The sequence below is a fragment of the Netta rufina genome (genome assembly GCF_964035555.1).
Source record: "Netta rufina genome assembly, chromosome: 1".
Lineage (NCBI taxonomy): Eukaryota > Metazoa > Chordata > Aves > Anseriformes > Anatidae > Netta > Netta rufina.
The window spans coordinates 186,023,275-186,048,321 of record NC_140123.1 but is presented as its reverse complement, the minus strand read 5'-3'; the positions used below and the strand labels follow the sequence as shown (position 1 = coordinate 186,048,321).

General features: G+C 37.4%; 1 protein-coding gene across 1 annotated transcript; it reads right to left on the bottom strand.

Moving 5' to 3' along the window:
• Positions 1–7,490: 7,490 nt before the first annotated feature.
• On the bottom strand, positions 7,491–23,935 carry MLC1 (modulator of VRAC current 1; the record flags this gene model as incomplete). Its single annotated transcript, XM_084302493.1, has 11 exons — positions 7,491–7,565; positions 10,096–10,263; positions 10,351–10,473; positions 11,506–11,562; positions 13,689–13,805; positions 14,297–14,368; positions 15,391–15,492; positions 19,675–19,776; positions 19,875–19,928; positions 21,781–21,870; positions 23,756–23,935. The coding sequence occupies 11 exons, from the start codon at positions 23,933–23,935 to the stop codon at positions 7,491–7,493; spliced, it is 1,140 nt and encodes a 379-aa protein (XP_084158619.1).
• Between the last annotated feature and the right edge of the window lie 1,112 nt (positions 23,936–25,047).

Here is a 25,047-nt window from a genome sequence, read left to right as displayed (position 1 = left end):
CTGCAAACAAGAGTCCCAAATACATCAAATCATTTCAAGAGGGCATAGATTGTATTCTGTGGCCCTGGAAGAAACACAGAGACCATGAGGTCAGTCGCCACTCAAAGGTCTGTTGCCGTATATATACATCTGCCTACATTGACTATGATTAGAACTACCAGTATTTTGCTCTGATGGAGATACTTCTTATTTTATTTTCCTTAGGGTTCCATCTACCCACATCAAAATACAAAAAGTTATACCAAAGGACAGGACTGAGTTCTTCCACTTTTCAGGCTCCAGTTGCAAAATTTTACTTCTAAATCAAGCTGGGCATAATATATTTTACATACGTGGTCTTCAATACCACGGTTTTCCCACAGAACAGTAAGGAGATGAATTTATTCACATAAAACAAATTAGAAAATTCTTCTGTAAGGTGCGTAGGTGTTTAAAGCAACACTCGTTTACTAACATTGACCTTCCAAGATACCTTTCCAAACAGGTGAAGACATATCCTACATCTAGCCCGTTAGACTTTGGCTTCCCAGCAGCTACCACGGGATGGTGATGAAGGGCTAAACCACTTTCTCTCTCTTCTGCTCCTTTGGGCACATGTACCTTCTGTTTTCCACACAGGACCATTGGAATTTCTCAGCAGCCCCTCACCATCAGTCCTTCCAATCCGAAATACCAAACAAATACCAAACTATGTTTAACATAGCAACCATAATCCAAGCAGCAATGAATGAATGCAGTACTGGAAAGTTTCCTCTGATTTCTGTGGAGGGACTACATTTATCTACTTATTCAGCCTCACTAGTTACATTGATACCAATGTACTAAAAGATAGAGAGAGAATTTTTCAGATTTGATGCAAAATATTTTTGCCTGGATTCTGAGGCTGCTGACTAATGAATGATAGGTAGGGAAGGGTATAAACATTGTGATGAATCAATTTCATCAGATCTGTGTTGAACTGTCTAAAAACCCAAATAGATATTACCTTACTTGAGTTCAGATAGATACACTGACTTTGTTATCTCTTATTTTGACATCTATATTATGTTATAAAATTGAAATGTAAATAAAGCCACACTGAAAATATACAATACAATGTCCTGAGTTTACCATGTGCTCATATCAACCAAGTTTCCTAACAGACAAAAATTAGATGACATGGAAAGAGCATTTGAAGGTGAGTTCTTAGGAATGAAATTCCCATAATATCATTCTTTTTTTTTTTTTTTTTCACCAGCCCAGAGCTCTGCATGTAACTAAGTACTTGAAATACTTTGTTGCTTTGATTTTAGCAATATAAATTTTTAATTTTATCTGATTGTGGTTTTCTGCATGCCCACAAATATTCTTCATATATGTCTGCTTGAAAGAATATGGCTATTGAGGAAGTTAGAAGTAGTCCTTACCTAAACAGCTCCAGTGCATTTAAGATTCACAGATTTAGGAAGCACATAGGCTGAAGTCCTGCCCTCTTGTTCTCAAATGCACAAAATCCTACCTGCCAACAAGTCTTGCAGGCACTAAGATTTGAATAGTATACCCTCCCCAGTGCAAGCAATTGCAATGAGTGACACTCATGAATCAACAGACCCAAGTGCATCTGTAGAGAACTATGTTGGATCCAATTATATCAAAACCTCTCAGTTCTCCACCTCACCAGATACTAAAATTTTTCAGTTGTGCTGCTTTCATTGAAAACACTCAGCAAAAATCTTCTGGGATTATTTAAAAAAAAAAAATCTACTTCATGCTGGTGATCCTGTTTTTTTTTTCTGGTTTGGTTTGAATTTTGGTGTTTTGTTTTGTTTTGGAAGGTGGGGAGGGAAGCTGGGGAGGTGGTTAACTCCAAAATTCCCTTGTGCTCTGAAATGTCCATGAGTAGATTACAACTTGCCTTTAAAGTCCTACTGCATCATTGTTGTGACAGACTGGAGGTTATAAAGAGATACTCTGTGATTATTCTGTAAAAAGATACTCTGTAAAAAGATACTCTGTGATTAGGTATGAGATCGATGAATTAGATTATGAATAAAATAGTTATTGAAGTATTGGGTCATAATATACACAGAGAGATGCTTCACATGAGGACAGAAGAAGCTTCTAGCTTCTAGAACAGAAAGTAACCCTTAAAGTGGAAGGACTGAAATAAAAACTCCTTCCCAGTTATCAAAATTTTAGCTGAGGTCAGCAAGGTAGGATCTCTGCTTTTAGGCTGCATTAACATCAGGACCACAGAAGAAATAAAAATGAGGTGAGTTACAGAAAGAAGGAAAGCTGCTTCTCATCATATTTTTCTTTTCTCGCAAAATCTGGGAAACATCTTGCATTGAAAAACATGGAGCAGCAGATGACAGTGATATGGAGGAGTCTGGAAAGATTGACAGAGCAGCAATATCAACAAAGTGATGCAATGCAGGCCCGAAAAACAGGAAGTTTTGAAAACTTATCAGCAACAATGCTGGCTTAAGATACTACTACATCTGCTTTCTTGGGGTGTGACATCTCAATCCTTCAGCTGAAGTGAGGGTGTTGAACCACACTCTAAACTATACAAGGAAATAATTCAGCTCGAAAACTTATTCAGAACAAAGAGTTATTTTGTGTGATTTAAGTGATTTGGGTATTTTTAGGCAGATCAGGCTGAAGCGTCAGAGGTGTCTTTCTGGAACTGAAACTGTAGAAGCAGGCAGTATGGAGTACATCAAAGTTTTTCTGCTATCATTTCTCTTTTCCATTTCAGTCTTGAACTTCAGTGTTTATGTAATGCAGACAAAATTATTCTGATTTTTTTTTTGGTAACTTTTTATATAAATCAGATGTTGGAAAGTACATTAAAAAAAAAAAAAAAAAAAAAAAAAAAAAAACAACGACTCAAAGATTAACCATATTGAATTAAACAAGACCCTTTCCGTAGACTTCAATGAAACTGGGTAAATGAGCAGCAGAAGAACATAAATAACTTAAACCAGGACTGCTGGCGAAGAGCACATATCCTCAGCACTGAGCCTCAGTGAGTCAAGGCTTTTGTCTAGAAAAACAAATACTACAACATTTGATATTAATCCTGGTTATTTGTTAAACTGTGAGTGCAGGAACAGCCAAGAATCAGTTGTGATCCCTGCACTGTTGGTGCACTGTTGGTTGGGGCAGTAGGAAAGACAGACTACATCCTACCACAGCCGATACAGGGGAGGCAGGGCCATGCCATCAGCATTTCCTCTCTGATGGGGCTTCTAAAAGCAACCAGTGCTGGGCATCCCCTAGCAATTCAACCCCTGCAGAAGCCCTTGGCCTCCTGTAGCTGCTGGAAAGCAGAGCTGGCAATACAGAAACACATTTCCAAGTTCCTTCTGGATGCCCAGAGCATAAAGGACAAACCTGTGCAATACCAGGCAAACCTCCTGTTTGAACTATTTATTTTCCCATTCCAGGACACACAGGTGGTTTCTGATACCAGAATCCCTAAAAATTCTGTATATCTGATTTCTGCCTCCGCAGTTCTCAAGAAGCAGAACAGAAAAGAGCAGGGCTAGTTTAAACCCAAAACTCTGCACTTTGTTTGAAGGAATTGCCACTTCCAAGCATTGATATAACAAGGTGTTTTCTCAAACTAGGAGCTACATCAGATATTTAAAATAGAGTGAATGAGGGGAAAAATCAGAAGAGAGGGGAGAGGAGGGGAGGGGAGGGGAGGGAAGGGGAGAAGAGGAGAGGGGAGGAACTTAGTTTTATATTTTTTCCTCATGCAACAGTTTATCTTCACAGGACAGAAAGGAAAAAATATAACCTCTTCACTAAAGATGTACAACCTTCAAGAAAATGAACAGTAACCCATAAACAGAAAAGTTAATTCAGAAAAAAAAATGTTAAAAAAATACCCCAAGGAAAGCTCCAGTATGCATTACACCAGAATATTGTATACTGAGACACCTCTCCTGCCTTGAAAAGGGAATTGTGAAAAGCAAGTTTTGATTATATATGATGTTTATAACTTGAAAATAACAAAATACTGATTACAAATTGTTTTCACCTTAATTTCTTTCTTCATCACTTCTGCATAAATCTGATTCATCATAACATGCTCAGCTGTAGCATTGTTACTTCACTCCTTGGCTGTTTCCCCTATAAATTTTGGGGTAGAGAAAGTTTATTGTGAAATACCTCATATTAGTATGAGGTTATAAATGGTAAGGGGAAAAAAAAAATCCAAAATTCATCTTTCAAACATACTTTACCTAAGGAACAGTTAGTCATAAAATGAATGATACTCGTATTTTCTTCAGACTGTCATTTTCTCCCTGAGGGACTTCCCACTCCATAACAAACAAAAAGTACATTTGAAAAAAAAAAAAAAAAAAAAAAAAGGAAATTATTATAAAACCAAATCAGTTGCCAGGGAAGCATGACTGCTGTTCAGTTTCTGAAACTAATTTAGATTTTATTATTTTGATCTGATGGAGTCTCTTCAGAAACACGAAAGCCAGATCAGAAGCCATGCAATATTTTACCTGAGAAACTCCTTTAACTCTAGCTGCATTAATAGTCATCAGCTAAGAAACCGACTGATTACACGGTCAGTCAAAAGCTGTAGTTCCTGGTACGGATCGGGTACAGCCATGCTTTTTGGAACAGGGGAAGTTCCAAATGGGGGACGTTCCTGTGGAACAGGAACTGGGGCATGTGACTAAAGCAAACCATCACTAAGGAATGTGGTGGGAAGGGAGAAGGAAAGTACTAAAACAAAACAAATATGCTGCTGATCTACCTCCAGTGAAGTCATATCTAACACCTAAAGAAGGGCCACTATGCGTTTTCAATGTCCTAAAAATGCTAACTAGATCAGCAGAAAACTATTCATATTTTTTAAAAACAATTATTTTCTGTCAGTTTAATTGAATACCAGTCATTGAGAGCACAAGGGAAGAGTCCAGAAGAGACAATTCCCTTCAGCAGTGAGGTATCTCCTAAAATTCTCCACTTTCAGCTGCTGGAGACGAACAGTATGAAAGACCTAAAAAACTCGTACCAACTCAAAACTATCCATGCACATATAAAAGCTCATAGCCCCCACTCCACCTCTGCTGCCCCAGCTGGCAGGGCTGGGGGGCTTCCCAGCCCTGGCACCTCCTGAGCCCACCTGGCTGCTGCTTCTGTGACCTTCCATGGACTGCTCCTTGTGCAGGTGAATCCACAGCTCACCATCGACTTCCCAGGTGGGCTGCGGAAGCAGATCATCTACAAGCACACCCTAATTAACACTACAAGCAATTAGATTTGCCCTGTGGCGAACACCAAGGCAGAAATCCTTTGGCTGGGGATAGCAGGGGCCACAGGGTGGGTGTTTCGTTGAATTACAGAAGCATTTACCCACAGAGTGAGGTTTTACAGTAAAGCTGTGTGCCTGAGAAAGACTCTTCGTGTCAGCTGCCAGCCCTACGTTGGTTATGGTTTCAAAGTCTCCATGATTTTCTTTCTTGCATGGGATAAGAAAATTTGACTTCCAGAGCAATACCCACAGACCATCTCATTTTCCTCTTTCTTTTTGATGAATGCTGTTTTCTTCACCTATTAAAATTCTTCAATTTCCCAAAAGAATGGTAAATAGCACCTATTACACTCTGTCTTTAGTTTTTTCCTGAGCACTCCTGACAGCAAAGTGAAGATCAGCAGAAGTTTAATCAGTTCTGACTGTTTGGAAGAGAGCATCTCAAAACATTTGACTCAAAAGGAGATTAAAGACACTCAGCGCCTTGCCTTGTGAGTAGATGCCTTTCGTGGATAGGAAATTCCCTAAGAATGTGTCACTTCCTGCTAATTTCTTTTCCAATTGAGCTTGGTGATAGAAGTATGATCTTACCTTCTGCATAACCAAAGCCAATCATCATTTGATAAAAATGATAACCTCTTGAAAATACAGGTTCAGTTTAATGAAGGCATTACCACATAAGGGAAAGCAAACGTTTGAGATACATTCAAACTGTTCTACAAGTGACTCTCAATCATTTCACTCTAGAGTGATTCATGAAGAACTTTTACACTACCGTCTTTGTCTAGTCTTCAATCCACGTGTGAGATTTAAAAAGTCATTTGAAGTTTATTTGTAGGTAGAACTGACTATTTCTTTGTGACTTTCAAAGAAACACTGTACAATCAAATAAGTACTTTTTTATATTTATAAAAATTGTAAGATTGTAGCAGAGAAAGTATTATCTATTTGTGTTGTTGATAGAATGTTCACACAAATACCACCAGTAAACAAACACATGAGATTTGGCAAGAGTAATCTCAGTTTATAAAAATGCCATAATTGTTGACAGCATTCCCAAAACCAAAAGAAAATATCCTAGTGAACCTGCGGGGCTCCACCCCTCACCCATACATACCTTTTTCTAACTTTATTTCCCCTCCCCAAAAGCAAAGAGGTGAGCTTTGCACCAGGTTCTGAACAAATTATTTGGTTTCAGATTAAAAAAGAATGAACTTCAAAGTCTAGAGTCTTTCAAAAACACTAAAAACCACCACCACCATTCATCAGATATCAGAAATAAAAAAAAAAAATCTATCACCATGGAAATTCTTATATTCTCCAAAATCTACCCAACCATACATACAATTTGGGTAGGAGGAAAAGACAAACGGTATGGAGAATATCCCTGTCCATGTCACTGACAACAGCGTTAAAGAGCAACTACATTCTTTACGTTTTAAAGCGAGTAATGAAAATAAATGAAATGTAACATACTTAAAAATACATCTTCACGTGTGAAAAAACAAACAAACAAACAAACAAATCTTTTCCTATCAGTATTAGCTCCAGTTATTTGGCTGATTGTTTCTGTTTGTTGTTATTTTTTTCATTTTGATTAGTGGATTTTGTGCTTGAACACTCCGAAAAAGTCTCTTCTTCCCTTAACAGCCCAGAAACTGCAGCTTAATGGGAGCAAATACTCTATTTTCACCTCCACAGTTAGAATGTCAATTCACATACTTGAGTTTCCACATAATAAAGACTTTTATTTATATAAAAGCAATGAGATGCAAAAGAACTTTACAACTCCTACAAAAGTGAAGTATAAGCAAAAAAAAAAAAATTAAAACTTGTACACATAACTTTACAAAAGCATTTTTATCAGTTACAGATTGCATAACTGCAGTTATAACAATCTCTTGCACATACATGAAGCCTACTGTATATTGTCATATTTTATTTAGCTATCAGCATAAACTGTTGTGAATCATTACCTTTGTTCCAATGGTATATTTTAAAGCAAGACTAAGATATAGATACCAACAGAAAAGACAGATGTATTAAAAATATTATCAACATATTTCACAGTAATTAGAAAGACATTATTTACTGTGTTATTCCTTGGCTCCTACCACTGTAACTATATTGCTGTTTATAAACTGAAAAGTTTGTAAGCCTTAAGTCAAACAATTGATTCGTTGTATTGGATTGTACTGTATTGGCTGCATTTGCAGAATCGAAACTACTGAGCCATCTGCACCACAACCGCTTTCCAAGCTTTGTCTTTGTCAAAATCCTTTAAGGTATTATTGGAAACCTAAAAGGAAACAAATTTCAAACAAATGGAAACATGAAACAATGTTTTGGTTAAAAAACTGAAGTTTAAGCAATTAAACATCTGAGACAATCTGGGAGAACATGAACATGAATGCTTACACCATAAACATTGCAAATTGCATAGCTTTGTATATTGTGTGGTATACATTTACAATAGCCAAATATAATAATGTAAATTTACATTTACAATAGACAAATATAATAATGTAAATTGTATAATACTTCAGACATTTGGGCCAATGAAACTTCGCCAAATTCCTGTTTTAATCACATAACTCCAGCCCTCATAGTGCAACTGAATCAAGATTTATCTACGTACATGCAAGGAAAACAGTGTCTTGCTTAAGGACACAGACTCACGAAAAGCCAGAGACCTACACCTTTACCTGTAACATTATTCATGCGTTTAAATGCTACAAGGTAAGCAAAAAAGTGTTGCTTTTCTGGAAAAAATAAAAATGCTCCTTTTAGCATTTGACTTGCACTTAATTGATCAGGGAAGGCATACTCATGTAAATAATCCCCAGAAGAGAACTGTTCAGCCATGACATCACCTATGCTCAAAAATGTGACTTATAGCAGTGGAAATTCTGCTATGCTCCATCTTTTATACAGAACTTAATTCTCAGATCACAGATCCAAACAATCAGCAACCAACACAGAAAGCCTTCAGCAGCCTGAGGGGAACTTAATTCCACAGCTTGCACTTTCCATTACCAGCTGTGAAATAGCTCTACTGAAATTCAGTCCCTGCTTCCAGCACTGTCTATCCAGTGCTGTTTCTAGATGCTGTTTTCCCGATGCCCCTTTTAGAGCAGAGACTGAATCCGTCAGATCAGCCTTTCCAATGCTGGACCAGCCATAGAGCTAGCACCCAGTTAACTGGATGATTTACTCTGCCTTGTTCTTTAAGAATATAGTGCTTTGCTCTTTGGGAAGAGATGAGAAAAGCCTGAGGCCTAAATGTGCTGTATAGTGTTGTGCACTGTAGGAGCTGGATGTAATTAATCTCTGCAGACTGAAGAAAGCTGGGCTTCCCCAGTCCCTGGGAAAGCACTCTAGCCCTGAAATACTGTATAAAAAGTGGTAACAGTAATACTGGCACCACCATGCTCTAAAAAAGTATTTGCTAAATCTGTATCTGAAAGGATAGCTTAAGCATGGAAGTGCAGGAGGGAAATAGAGAATATCAATTCTGATCATGAACAACTTCAGCAGTGTAGTTAGGACATGGCAAGAGCTATGTATGATACCATACACCCTCCTCTGCTCTCTACTTCTTACTGACCAGCATGGTGTCCTGGTTTCAGTTAGAACAGAGTCAATTTTCTTCCTAGTAGCTGGTGGAATGCTGTGTTTTGGCTTAGGATGACAAGAGTGCTGATAACACCCCGATGTTTTAATTGTTGCAGAGCAGTGCTTATACTAAGCCAAGGACATCTCAGCTTCTTGCTCTGTCCTGCCAACAGGCAGGCTGGGGGTGCAGCAAGAGCTGGGAGGGGACAGACCCAGGACAGGTGACCCAAACTAGCCAAAGGGGTATTCCATACCATCTGACGTCATGCTAAACAATATATAGGGGTGGCTAGCCGGGGGAGGGGGGCCGGACTGCTCGGGGTTAGGCTGGGCATCGGTCAGCAGGTAGTGAGCAATTGCATTGTGCATCACTTGTTTGTGCACATTATTATTAGTAGTACTATTATCATCATTGTATTATTATTATTATTATTGTTGTTGTTATTGTTATTATTTTCCTGTCTTATTAAACTGTCTTTATCTCAACTCATGGGCTTCACTTTCCATTTCTCTCCCCCGTCCCAGAGAGGGAGGGGGGAGGGTGAGCGAACAGCTGTGTGGTGTTTAGCTGCCGGCCGGGTTAAACCACAACACATGGGTAGCCACTCATGCAGCTTGCCAAGTGTTGTTCCTATGCTCCACGTTCCTAACACTTCCCATTTGCAGCTTAGGGAACTTAGAACTAACTCGGCTTAGTACATTCATTCCCCTATAGCAGACCTTACTGAATATGACTGTACTGACTACTGTCACTCCATAGTCCAAAACTTCATCTTGCATTCAAAAGATTAAGTCCACTCCTTTCTTAATAGATGGCTATCCCATTGTCAGTGCACAGTCATGCAACGCATCCTCTTTTCTAAAGATTTGTGCTGACGTATATAAGTAACAACTATGGATTGTCATATGCAGTAGGACTACCATTTTATTTTATGTGATGGACCTTGTCTGTAATTGGAAGCCCATAATACAAATAAGAACAGATCGGGGCCTTAACCTTACAACTGTTTTTCTTGTAACAGGACTTGTCACAAATGTGATTTTGTCATGCCACAGTTATCATTTGACCAGCAAAACGTTATCTGTTTACATTGGAATTCACCACTATGTTCACATCTTTAGTTTTACACAGCAGCTTTTACTTGTGATCTGAGTTAACTAAACACAATTTTAATAAAGATTTTTAAGTTTTTTTAGTGGCTATAAATACATACCTCTGTTGTTCTGTATTCTTGTTTTTTAACCTGTGACTCTGCCCAGGACAAATCTTGAAGTTTCATTTTTGTCTTGTAATTTACACACTGTATTACAGTTCCAATAGTAAGGCATGCCTGAATTAGCAGCATCAACATCAGAAGCAACAGTAGTACATCATAAGACTGCTAAAAATAGAGACATGGATATCTTCATTCTTTTGTTGCTACTTTAATAGGTAGATGTTAATTTTCCAACTGCATAAAAATACATACTTTAACAGCAGGTGGATAATTTTTAAAGATGTCTACAACTTGCATGATACTGAAGGATAAGTATCCAGAAGCTGTGAACAACAATGGAGAGGTGACACTGCTAATGGCAATCAGAACCTCAACCTAAATAAAATGAGACAATAAATGAAAAAGAGGGACAAAAACAAATAACAATGTTGGTTTGTTAGCTGCGTCTCCTTAAAGGAAGCATAACAGAAGTACATAAAATTACACGAGACAAATCTTCGCAGCCATTTACATTGTACAGAGATACAGAAACAAGCTTTGAATAAATTAATTTTCCTAGCCAAAACACTGATGTTTTGTAATTAATTTTCCATTTAAGATGTGTGACGAGTCTTTTGTCTAATTTTAAAAATGTCTTTCATATGCAGATAGGGGAAACAATACCATATTTAGAGACCTAGTAAAGAAGCATTATTTATTCTTCAGTTTGTGTGAAACAATGAGAATTAACAGCATATATTGCAGACTTAAAACCTAAAATAACTATGCAAATAGATTTGAGTGCTTTGAGGCAACTTTATTGCAATACAATAGCAGCCTAGTTTTCATTCAAGTATCATCCTACAGCATCAAATTCTGACTTCAGTTGTGGTCATGCATCGTTACTGACTTAAGTATGGCTGCATGACTGTAACTTAGAGCAGATGTTTTAAGCAGACTTTACAACACATCTGGGACACTCATGGATTAAATGCACTCTACTGAACATTCTTTATTTTTGTTGCTAGTCATGCAGATCAGGAAGTTGTTTAAAATAGGCTCTAAGTCCAATACAGACTGCACGCCTAATTTTCTTCTTTCAGAAATCACAGCACATAATGGAAAGGACTTCAGCTGAAGAGCATGAAATCATTTCTGGGTGTACAATATGAAGTATTTCTTTTCCATTTAGCAATATCCATTCCCTAGGAACCAGTACAAAACCAAAAATAAACAACAAAAAATCCATAAAATTCTTTCCTAGAATTGATGGAAGACTCCAAGGGAGCTACTGGATTTCTTTTCAGGAATATCAACTTACACTCTTGCAATAAATTTCTGTTGTATTTGTAAAAGTAACTAAAAACAAGTGGGCAAATGCATATTACTTCTCTCTAATGATAATACCCATGGATTTTACTCACTTACCAGACATTTACTTGGATATTCAGCAGCCACATGACTTGCAATGGCACTTGGAAAGCACTAAATATAATACAAGACAATAAAGTATACAAAATAAATATCTACCTACTGGAAAATTACATAATCTATAAGTGTGCAATAGTGATTCCCACTTGTTATAAATCACATCCTGAATTTCCTGAGCCATATATTCTTTTTATGACACCATTGGTAATCAATTACTTAAATGGATGTAAAACTAGTATTCATTTAACTTACGTTTAATGAGTTTCATGCATTAAACCTACACAGACTGAAATATTACCCACAAAGCTTGACGCTTCTGCATGAAAACCTAAGGAACCCTACTGAACTTTGTGAGTTCTGCATTCTGAAGAACTTATGTATTATCTTTTCCCTCTTTATACTGAGGAATTTTCCAGACATAGGAGCCATATATAAATCTAGTGTTCACGGTCATCTTTCTGAACTTCTTGTTTGTTGCAAGCAGGGTAGCACAACATCCTTTATCACAGGACCATAGAATCATAGAATGGCTTGAGTTGGAAGGGACCTTGAAGACCATCTAACTCCCATGCCATGGACAGGGACACCTCCCACCAGACCAAGTCGCTCAAAGTCTCATTCAACCTGGCCTTGAACACTTCCAGGGATGGGGCATCCACAGCTTCTCCGGGTAACCTGTGCCAGTGCCTCATCAACCTCACAGTAAAGAATTTCTTCCAAAAAGCTTATCTAATTCTCCCCTCTTTTACTTTTAAACCACTCCCCCTTGTCCTTTCACTGCACTCCCTGACAAAGAGTTCCCCCCCCAGCCTCCCCATAGGCCCCCTTTAGGTACTGGAAGGCTGCTATAAGGTCTCCCCAAGAGCCTTCTCTTCTCCAGGGTGAACAACCCCATCTATCTCAGCTTGTCTTCATTGGATAGGTGCTCCAGCCTTCTGATCATCCTCTGGACTTATTCTAATACGTCCATGTCCTTCTTGTTCTCGGGTCCCAGAGCTGAATGTGGTACCTTAGGTGGGGTCTAATGAGAGCAGAGTAGAGGGGGAGAATCCCCTCCCTTGACCTGCTGGCCATGCTTCTTTTGACGCAGCCCAGAATACAGTCGGCTTTCTGGGCTGCAGGCATACATTGTCAGCTCATGTTGAGCTTCCCATCCATCAACACCCCCAGATCCTTCTCATCAAAGCTGCTCTCAATCCACAATCCATTCTCCACTCCTTTGTGGAGAATGAGTACTTGTGCTTGGGATCACCCCAGCCCAGGTGCAGGACCTGGCACTTGGCCTTGTTGAACCCCATGAGGTTAGCACAGGTCCACCTCTCAAGCCTGTCATGGTCTATCTGGATGGCATCCCTTCCTCCCAGAGTGCCAACCACACCACACAGCTTGGTGTCATTGGCAAAGTTGGTGAAGGTGCACTCAATCCCACTGTCCATGTCACTGACAAAGATGTTAAAGAGCACTGTTCCCAATATTGACCCCTGAGGAACACCACTCCTTCCTGATCTCCACTTAGACATTGAGCCACTGATCACAACTCTTTGAGTGCGATCTAACTCTTTGAGCCTTACCCACTGAGTCCATCCACCAAATCCACGTCTCTCCAATTTAGAGACAAGGATATCATGGGAGACAGTACCAAATGCTTTGCACAAAGCCAGGTAGACAACATCAGTTGCTCTTCCCCTATCTACCAATGCTACAACCCCATCATAGAAGGCCACCAGATTTTTTGGGCGTGATCTGCACTTAGTGAATCTGGATTGGCTGTCACTAATCACCAGACAACGTGGCTTCACTGAAGGCAGATTGTGCCCTTAGTGCTTTATGAATGCACTGCTCCTAGGTGCAGGCTATTACTTGTTACAAGGATTACCAACAAATTTCAGACTTTTAAGACCATTAATGCTGATGGGATACAGGTAACAACCTAAGGATGCTACCACACTGAAATTATACTCAACTTTATATTTTGCAGCCTGAAATATTCTAAAATCTGGGACCTGTTTGACAGAAAACTTCCAATACTCTTGTTTTATTTCTCACTTCCATCTTGTAAATCAAAATAGAACAACCACATTACATAATATATTAAGTATAATGAGAACTTTCTAGTAGGGAGAAAAAAAGAAAAATCAAAGGCATTGTTTAAAAGAGTACATCGATTTTGTTCTACTTACAGCAACTAAGATCCAAAAGAATGTTACCGAAAGATATGGACCTGAGACTAGAACATCCATATTCAAAGCAATTATGCCACCAAATACTGATGAAATTCCAATAATCACCTCAATTACCTAAAACAAAGTAGAGCACACACATTATTAACAGTATATTTGAACACTAAATTTCCTTTTTGCATATAGAAAAGAACACAGTGGAAGAAAAAAAAAAAAAGAATGCTTTTGTGCCATTAGATATGCAAAAAGTCAAAGTTTTGCAGATATAAAATATGGCAAAATGCCTGCTGGCTTACATTGAAACAAGATTAGCTTCATTATACATATTTATAGTCTCATTTATTAGCTCCACTAAACAGTTCAGTTCACAATATTTATCTTTAAGTCATTAAGTAGTCTTTTTCCTATTGTACAGGGCTGTTACCATTTATCTTGCAATATTATAAAAGGAAGCATTTTAGGATGTATCTGGTATTTCTGCCTCTAAATCCGTTCTTTCAGTTCTTACCTACATTGAACTGTTCCTGACTTTAAAGGAGTTTAGCACTTAGAACAATGAAATAACAAATTGATTTAATGAAAAAACAAAAACAAAAACAAGTACTTACTGAGTATGACTTCAGAATTCGAGTAGGAAAGCTGACATTGCTTGTAACAATGGTACTGTCATATGCAGTATTCTAGAGGGAATAAAAATCATGATTGAGAAAACATGCAAAGCAATACATTTCTTTTAATATCCTGTAGAACCTGTTACAGATCCTACAGATGGTAGGCAATGTTTGGTTGGCCCACCAGAACCACCAGTGACACACTGTAGTGTTTGCCAGTGTTAGACCATCCGTGTCAGAGCATTGAAAATAAGTGAGGTAGTTCCACATTAGCTGTTTTCCACCTTTAAAATACATATTTCGTTCCTGATCCTTCCAAAGTTCTTTCAGATTTTCAGAAATCTTTCAGAATCTTTCAGATTTTGCAGACATGGATAAACAGTAACTGAAGGAGGACAGTTTACAACATGACTTTATCTAGCAAGCAATGCTTCCACTGGAACACACTGTAAGCACACGCATTTTCTTCATTTTTAGGTAAAGGAAATAATGTAGAAAAAAGGTGTGATTTGGGAGAGTGATTATGAGCAAAGACAATTTTATCTATAGCCCCAAACTGGGGGTGGGAACTAGATGATCCTTGAGGTCCCTTCCAACTCAGGCCATTCAAGGATTCTATGAAATCCTGAAGACAAATTCATTGTCCAGACACCACCAAATCAGCATACTGGACAGATATTTCTGCTTCATGCATCAAAAAGGCATTGCTTGCATACATACAAGTCACAGTATTCTAATGTTTCATACCTCATAAAGTTTTGTTCTACAAAATATAAATAAAACATTTGCCATGCCTGTTCATAAAATATTCACACAGCCCCATGGTGCATAATTGCAGTAGTTCATTTTGCAGAGGGTTCATTGAACTCTTAAAGACAGAAGAGACTATCACTGTTCAGTACAGTATGTTTAATTACTGTCTAAATCTAGTTTTATAATGTTCAAACCTAATTTTACCATGAAATATGATATGATACACTGAAGTCACCAGTAACTTGTCAACATACATAATATAAGAAAAATCTAATATTTTTTAGGTTATTTAGAAAAAACAGCAAAGTACAATGAATTCCAATTTTAAGGGTACCTACTTTCTTTCTCATACAGCAGTCTTCAGTAGATCTAGCTGAGATGATCACGGTAGTTGCCATGAAGATTTCCAGCAGAATAAGCAGAATCAAGTTGAAATTTATCTGTCAGTGGAATTCCAGACAGAAGAGTTATATCTTCCATATTAACAGTAAACAAGGGGGTGGGATCCAGCTGTCTATTTTCTCTGACATTTAGATGTATCTATTAATTAGATACTTTTTAATATATTTTTTATTTTTTATTTTTGATGAATTTCTAGGACAGCACTTAGTTGCCTACACAATACTTAGAATGCCTAACCTGAGAAAGATGTTTATTTCACTTATGGAAATAATCTGCCTGAAGAATAGTGCATTATTGTCTTCCAAAAGACAGTGTTAACACATGGGGGATGTTACTAGGTACTCTTGCATTTTTGCAGAACTTCTCATGTGAAACCAGAACACTGCTGCAAATCATGAAAGATTCACAGGAACAGAAAGAAGACAAACAAGAGGGAGTTTGACTAGCCCAGGGGCTAAGGAAATCCACTGGGAGAGAAGGAGGGCCACAGGCTTCCAATCCCTACACCGCAAATCACGCAATGCTGAATGAAAACGCATTCCAAAGAACTGGGCTTTTCCAAAGGCTCTGTGTTCTGCCTCATGCTAGTAAAGCACTGATGAACACTCTTCGTGATTTTACAACTCCTGCAGGTCTAACAGATTACATTATTGTATAAAAACATGGATGCTGCCATTCCTCCTGCCATTGTTCATCTTCAAGACATGACTGTGAATGGAATACTTAATGTTCTCTTTGGATCCTTATCTACCTCTTTTCGTGAGACAACACATGCTCTACATGGGTTTGATTGATCATTTTTAGAGGCACGCAAGTTAGGCAGTGTAGATCTCCCTGTGTAAGTCTTCAGAAGCACCATGTTTTTCCAGTGGCAGCCCAAGAAAATATGTGATGGTTAGGTCTGGCCACTGGGCAAAGTACCGAAAGTTTAAGGAGAACTAACCCCATTCAGAACCAATATAATTGTAGCAAACTGTTGTTCTTTGAACTATACTGTTTCTTCACGTCAAACTGGTTTCTCGGATGATCAAATCTAAATTCTCCTTTGACATGCATCTTGCAGTGTAGGTTTTGGGTTTGTTTGCTTGCTTGCTTGCTTTTCTTTTGATGTTTTGAAAAAGTTCATACGTGGCAGATTTGAGAGGCTTTTTGTACTGAAATTCATCCTTCTCAAAAAACCACAACTGTGTTCCTTGCAGGACACAACAGACTGTACAGTTGTGCTAGAGCCACAAACAGCAATAAATATCATAGTGGTAAGCTTCTAGGAAAAGTGCTAGCTGAAGAATAAAGATGTTATTTGGCAAAAGAAGAGGTGTCAAACATGTGGCCTGCAGAACAATTTAATCCAGCCTGTAAATTCCCATGATTTAGATGTGTTTTGACACATAGCACTGGTACTGACGTGGGCTGGCAAGGCCACGTTATACAGTGCAGTGCCAAATAGATACACAAGTTTGGGTCCAGAAGCACCATAACTACATGGACACACTAGCACATTTACAGTTAGCTATAAGAAAATAACAGAAATTGAAGAAAAACAGTAAATAAAATCAAAATTTTAAAATTTAAATTTTATCATTCCAGTATTTTTTCTGATATAATGTGTCTAGAGTATCAGAGTATTCCATTTGCAAAATTAATTCAATGCCCTTAGACTAAAGTAAAAATATCAACAGTTTTGAAGTTTGGTTGTAGTTTTTAAACAGAAATACAGCTAAAGCTAGAAGTAAATACCTTTTCAAACCATATATAACAATGGAAAAATCAATGTTAGATTTCAAAGTACTATAGAAAATTCTCTATAACTACCACTCCAGATACACAGAACCATGTAAGCTACATCTGCAATCCTCTTCTGTGACTAAGGAACACGCAAGTGCATCTGGGTAGAAAACAGTGGATCATCACAAACTTAATTCAAGTTGCTCTGAACCTGCAGCAGGTAGTAAAAATGTGGTTTATATGTAAAACATAGAACTCCATTCAAAATGTATGTGGTTTAATTTCACTATAGTTGTTTAAACATACATTAATATGATTTGAGATATCTTACAGATATTCCAAGCCATGTCCACAGGTCTGACAAATAATGTCTGAGTACCTAAAGAATACTGACGCCCTACCTGGAGCGAGGCAGGATGAGCCGCTCCACAGCTAACTGGGACATGCACTTATAGTTAGGTAACCAAACCAAGCACCTACACTCCAGCATCTCCACGCACCCTTATCTTCTAAGCTTCCACTCCTGTCGGTGGCCATGCCGTCCATGCAGACAGCAGAGGGCGCCCAGAAAGCTACTCAGCCAACCATTTGGGGTTCAGTACCTTTTTATTTCATTACCTTTCATTACCATTACTGGCTGCCAGTGCCAGCAGAAATACTGAATCATATTGAACATGCTTGCATGAATGGTAAGGGGCACGGTGAGTCCCCTGGGCCCACCTTTCCTGGGCAGACACAGTTCCCCGCTGACAGGGCCGTTATCCTGTCTACACACCAGTGGAAGGGAACGTCAAGGAACTCACTAGGCCTGAGACACACTTCTCTTCTCGTCTCTCCCAAAACACACAGACTGTTTTCTAATATTTGAAGTTTCTACCAGGAAAGGAAGTTAAAGGGGATAAAGGCTGTACCCTTCTGCCTGGCATATAATTCATTCAGTCCTAACAGCCTAAGGCACTTGAAGTGTGGTGGGGGAAATTTATGAGGGAACTGCTCAATAAGCTACCAAGGGTTGTACAAAGAATTGACTGGTGTAATCTGGCCTTAGATACGCACAGAACCCAGAGGAACACATCCCATCAATCACAGGGACAAATCTCCTATATCTAAAGCCAATACCACTTGAATTCCAGTGACCTGACTGTCCAGTGTTAAATCTCCACAGCTCTTACTGACCTCAATACCTGGTTCCTGAAAATCAGGCCAGCTGCACAGAAATCAGGCCAGCTGCACAGAAATGTGAACCTGGAATTAGTTACAAACTTTAAAAGCAGGTTTATAAGTATTGACCTAATATTCCACACATTTCATGGGGAAGCAAACACAATTAATTTAAAAGTTCAACATCTGTGAAATCTGGAGCTAACCAGATGTTATTAAAATAGCACATCTAGCTAAAGCAAACTGCCTGTATTATTTTTCTGTTAAAAAGTCTTTTGTTAGTAACACCAATTTAGATCTCCTATATTATTACAGGGAGCTATTATTATTGCTGAGCTATTACTATCACAACAGCTGATACAATGCTTGGAGAAGAAATGAACAATAGCAGATGATAGCAGTCATTAACCTTCATACGAAATGTATGACGTAGTTGGATCAAGCACTGCTGTTCTGTGATAGAGCATTGATCAAGAGTAAGTATTTATCAAAAGTATATTTATCAAAAGTAACAGTAACACCTACTGCTATATTACTCATTCTTACACATCATATTCTTATATAGTGTAGAGGATTCAGAACATTTTACCATAGGAAAAAAAAAAAAAAATATATATATATATATATAGTTTTACTTTTTTGGTTTAGCCTGCCAAAGACAAGTGTTAAAAGGTTGTGATTCCAAAACAGAACTTTTCCCAGCATGAAATACATGTGCTTTGAATAACATTTGCAGCTGCCTTCTCTTTGTTGATGATGTATAGGGAAAATGTTCATCAAAAGTTTCTTTCCTCGTGACCTCAGAAGCAAAACTATACACTGTAGAAGATCCAAGAAAGGATTACGCTGAATCTGAAATGTCCTAGAAGTACCACTTTTTGTGACACACTCTCATGTCAGTAGAATTCAACCCTGAAAATTGACTTATCTACAGCAGAGGTACTAAATCACTATTTTCACTTCTGATCCTACTCTATTTAAAAAATATATATATATATTAGAAATTACTACAGTTAACAGAAAAGTAAACAGTCAGGTGATTAAACTGGATCACCTTTGAACATCTAATTTATGCTTTTGAACTGGAAATACAAGACAGGAAAGTCATTTCTATATTAATCTCCAGTAAATTAGCGGTACTGTGCATCTTTTATCCATACAAGGTTTTATATCCAATGTCAATTTTCAGGTCTTCTCTTACTCCAAAAGTTAAAGTTACTGCTTAGACAATCTCTCTAGATTGAGAACAGTGTAGTTACATGTTATCTCCACCTTTTTTTTTTTTTTTATGAGGATAAATGTAGCATTAATTAGTAATTGTTTAGGTAACTTACATTTATAGCTGATGGATTTAGGACAAGTTTGCATCCAAACCAAATTAAACATGTTGTTGTAACCGCAAATGTAGAGACAAACAGAATCTGAAAATTGGGTATCTGTAAAACAGGTTCAGAAAGGGTTTCTCTCTCATTTTAGCAACAGGTGAAAAAAAAATATATATATATATAGTTGCCAATAAAAATCTCATACTTACCACATTAATTTTATTTCTTGCTATAGCAAAGCTCACAACTGCTGAAGGAATACACTGGGAAAATTAAGAGAGAAGACTAGTGGGATATTCTGCACAAAGAATTTTATATACTTTTCTATACATGGTTTTTATTGGGTCTGATTTAATATTACAGTTAATAATTGGACAAACATAAGATCTGAAGCTCTGAGGAAAGACTGTCCCTCTTGTCTGAGCTCATTAATTACATTTGGTATCTGAGGATTACCAGAGGATTAAAAGAGCCTTCCATAACCCTCAGTTTTTACTAGCTATCCAGCACAATGTGATGAGTAAAGGAAAGAAAGAAAGTCTTTCACGAGGCATTTCACGCCTTTGTTAGTTCAAATTAACTCTGGAAGGCATGAGATCCTTAAACAGGAAAAGAAAAACACAACTACTCCTAGACTTGGCCTCTGCATTCTTTTAAAAAGAGAGCGTCGTGGTTGTTGAAACTAGAATTTGGCCAATCTCAACCACACAGTTCCAAAGAACTTTGTAAAAACTGATCTGCTGCATCACATTACATTTTACTAACAGTGCGTAGGACCTCCACATTACTTTCACTAGGAAACTTTCACTAGTGCCCTGCACCAAAACTGATATGTTACTATTACAGATCCAGCTCTATTTTCCACAAATATGTAATGTTGGCAGCATGTTGATAAGAAAAATAAAAATATACTAAAATTATTGAAAAGACTTCCATGTTAAAAGATCAATTGTGTAACAAATGCTGCATTTCTTCACTAATTATCTTTTTGCACATCTGAGCAGCGATGGTTAACAATGGAACCACTACAAATAGATTAACATGGACATTTAAAATTTTTGGCAGCACTTCCTTAACACCTAACCGTCCTATATTTAACCTCATCAAAAGATACATTTCAGTCCTGGATGCCCCTGAGTCTCTAGAACATCACTTGATAATGTTTAGGTGACTGAATTCTACTCCTAGTCAAGATAGCCAATAAGGTCTAGAGAGCAATGCTGCTCTTCCCGAACGAGCCAGTGGTCATTTATAGAGCTATACAGCTCTCTAGGCTCTTCCACCTGCATTGCCTCCATTATCTTTGGAAATTCTCAATAAATACAAGGTTTAAAGAGACAAAATTTGGGGCAGAGAAAGGTAACTCCAGTAACTCAGTAACCATATTAATGTTGCAGAGCATAACAGATGAGTGAAGTCATTAGCTTCAAAAACTGCTTCAGCTTTATTCTAACACCTCCAGCAGAAGCCTAAGTGCCAACTCATTCATGGAACAACTCCTGGGACTTGTTTAAAATAAAGCATTAGCCATACATCTAACTTAAAACAATAGCCGTACATCAAACTTAAAACAAATCCACAGGTCAAGTTGCCAAAAAAGCAATGGTGGAACAGAATCGTGCCATGAACAAAGCAAGTACATCAGAACAATCTTATGCACAAAGATCTAAAGTGTAGGTTAAGCATATACATAAATACATAAGTAAGACAAATATGATTTGGATATTATCACAAAATATACCGAAAAACATAAAACTTTGAAATACAATCTGAAATACTTCTTCAAGTAATCAGGCAAGAAATTCCCCATATATAAAGCAGTGCAATTTCTTTAAAAACCAGGCACAGGGAAAACATTAATGCAGATAATTACTGGCTGCCCATGGTAATCTGGTTAACAAAACTGGCAGCACAAATCACTGTTTGTGAAAATGGCTATTCCCTTACCCATGGGATGAAAACTCACTTAATGAACTAACTGTTAAATAAGATTGTATCTTCCATAAAGAAAGTTAGTAGTAAAAAGACAGATGAAATAAAAAGAAACGAAATCCACAAAAAATATTTACTGATTTTGCTGTCAAACAGCCACAGCAAATAATTAAGAATGCTTACTGAACCTGCTGCACAACGTAAATAATCCATTTCAGACGGAAAAATATTTCCCAGATACAGCGAAAATCCAGAAGTAATAAGGAGGCAAGTCTGCAAAGCAACAAATAATATAAATTAATACAAATAAAACTATTTGTAAAAGAGAAGTCAGGAATTCCTTTCAAATCGAGCTACTGATGTACATGTAATAATGCAGTCTTTGTGTTAATAATTTTGAAGCAAAATATCAAAACATGTTGAGTTCTGAAAAATATATTTTGCTGCTAACCAAGACCTAATACTGAATAATACAAGCATGTTTGAATCAAGTACTGCGTCCTGAGCTGGCAAGTACATACGGAAATGATCAAAAGGTAATTGCAGATGGTTCAACAGCAAAAAAAATGTCTCAGAAAATAGCTAAGCCTCCACTTTACATTCTGTTTGGCTCCACCAACATTCATGATTTATGTGGGCAGCCTGGCAATTACCAATGAAAACACAGTAACAGGAATAATATTAGGATATATTGATGAAGGTTCTTCCACCTATTTTATTGTCTCCCTCCAAACTCCCTTACCACCTTCATCTAGTGGCATAACCATAAATGCTCAACTCCTGCTGTTCCCTTGCCAACCATTCTATTTATTCCATAATTGTATCTGAGTTAAACTTCCAGCATTAAATGATTTATTCTCTTTGCTTGTTTGTTGTTTGTTTGTTTTCCTCTGAGTATACATTTCTTCAAAGGGGTTGGAAAAGATGAGACAGAATGGCTCTTCTTTCTTATTTGGATATTTTGTTCATGTCACAAAGTTCTTGGGGGGGAGGGTCTTTAAAAAGTCCTCATCAAAAGACAGATCAGAGAAAATAAGGACAGCATATGTGTGTATGAGCGCACACATTCACACAGAGCTAAGGCACACTGGAAGAACAGTATTTATAGAACACAACTTGAAATAGTGCTTGAAGCATACTGAATTGTTCTCCACAAGAAGAGCCTATACCCTCAGCCACTTTGATGTCAATCCATATATACATCGCAACTGCTGCCCTGAATATGTGTCTTTTCGCCATGGAAGGAAATGCTTCTGTTGCTTAGCATACAGACACTGAGAAAATTTAATGCAAAGAAAGCCAGCTCTTAATTTGCTCTTTCTTTTTGTGTAACAGTACATCTGAACGGAAACCCAAGTTTCACAGATTGTCAGGATGGAAAAATGTTCAGCTGTTTCCTCGAAAATAAGGCACTACTTTTACTCGCTGTGCAAAAATAAGTTATTACTGTATTAACAGTGAAACATATTAGATCTTACAAGAATTATTCTTTAAAACACACCAGATGACAGAAAAAGAAAAAAAAATGACTTATTTGTAATTGCTATAATGAACTTTAATTATCTTGGCTCAGAACATGGAGTAACACAATGCATATGCAAGATCAGTGTCCGGTGACTCTAGAGCAATGACACAAAAATTCAAACCACTATGACATTCATGTAAGACACAGAATATGTCACCTACTACATGAAAATTACATCAAATAACTCCATGACTATTGAAACAGAAGAACTCAGCAATTAAATATCATATACATTTTTAATGCCAAAATGCTATCATGGCAAGTAAAGTACTTTCAATATTTAAAACCATCTTAAAATAAGGCATATGATCAGGATACTTGACAAAAAGGCATTGCTAATACATACAAATGGATTAATACTTAAAACCACAACAATCACTCTATTTAATATTAAAGACAAAAATCAGCCTTTGCATAGCATATTTAATTAGTGCAAAATGATCCAAAGAATACAATTAGTTATTTAAGAGCTACATTATAAATTTACAAAATATGTTGTTTTCTGTACAAATGTTTATATTCAACACCATCAGTGATGAAATTGTGACTTCTCTAATGATCCACAAGAGGATAAATTCCAGGGTACTAAGACCTCCCTTACACTTTTAAATTTTCTATATTCAGAGTACTTACGCCCATCAGTAAAGAAAAGATCCATGTTCTGTAAATAAAGCATGGATGGAGCCGCTTTGATAGCTGAAGGTCACTGGATTTGATATCTGCTACATAATTTCCATTCTCTTGCTTTCCCCGCTCCAAAGTCGGCATTCTGTCATAGCTAAATTCTTCTCTGTAACCTTCTTCCCTGGTCATAACACTTCGCAAAGGCAATTAAATAATAATGGCAATGCTAATGATGAGGAAAGAACAAAAATATAACTTAGTTTCTTCACATATTCAGATCAGTGCTCAGCTATTTTTTTGTCTATTTGGGATAAAATTAAAAAAGTAGTACTAGTACTAAGCTGTGTTGAAATATGCAGGTTTACAAGAACTTATTTGCACACAGTAACTAAATTACATCCTGTAGCCACGGTTCATAATAATGCAGTATAAGTACCAACAAAATGAAAGTTTGTACATCTGCAACACCTTAGTAGACTTTTATTCTAAGATCTAAAAAATATCTTTGGAAGTAACTCTATAAACAAAGTATTCCCCCCCCCCCCTTTAAAAAAAATATGGAGGACAGAAAAAAGATTTTTAAGCATGCTTAGATGTTAACATTTGATTGTAAAACTTATTGGGCATCTAAAATGACAGACCTCACTATGACTCCGAAGAACTCATATATCACAGTAACTCAGCTACAGCAAACTTTTTCTAAAAGTTACCAAGTATCAACCATTTTGCTTGTTCACTTTGCCCTTTTCCGTTCATCCCACTGCTTGCCAATCTGTTCAAATACCTTGAGTACCTTGCATTAGAGCTCCTGCACATTTTTCCAACAGTTAAAAACCTTCGTCCTTACCTTTGGCTGAGAATTTAACTGTCAGTTTGAAGGAGCCTTGTGAACACAGCTGCCTGGACACTTTGTGATCTTCTCACCGCTCAGTGAGTCATGCCGTCTTGGAAAAGTTCTCCCTTACACTTTGGCTTTCAACAACATCTATTCAGATAGGGAACAAAAGCACAGCAAAAACTTCGGTTAGGCCAGGGAACAGGAAAATGCCTCCTGAATTTTAATTAACAGAATACACTAGAAAATGACCATACTACGCACATACAGATCTGCTTCCAAATCAGACCAACAAATGGAAAAAGTTTCAAATATCTTTTTTATCAAGTACTACCCCTTACTTGGCATCTTAAATAAAACCTTCCTCATAGTTTACCAGTTTTATTTATTATCGTAGCCAGTGATAACAATATTCAACAATCTGGTTCTTGTTTCAAAAGAGCAAAAGCTGCTCAGAACACAGTAT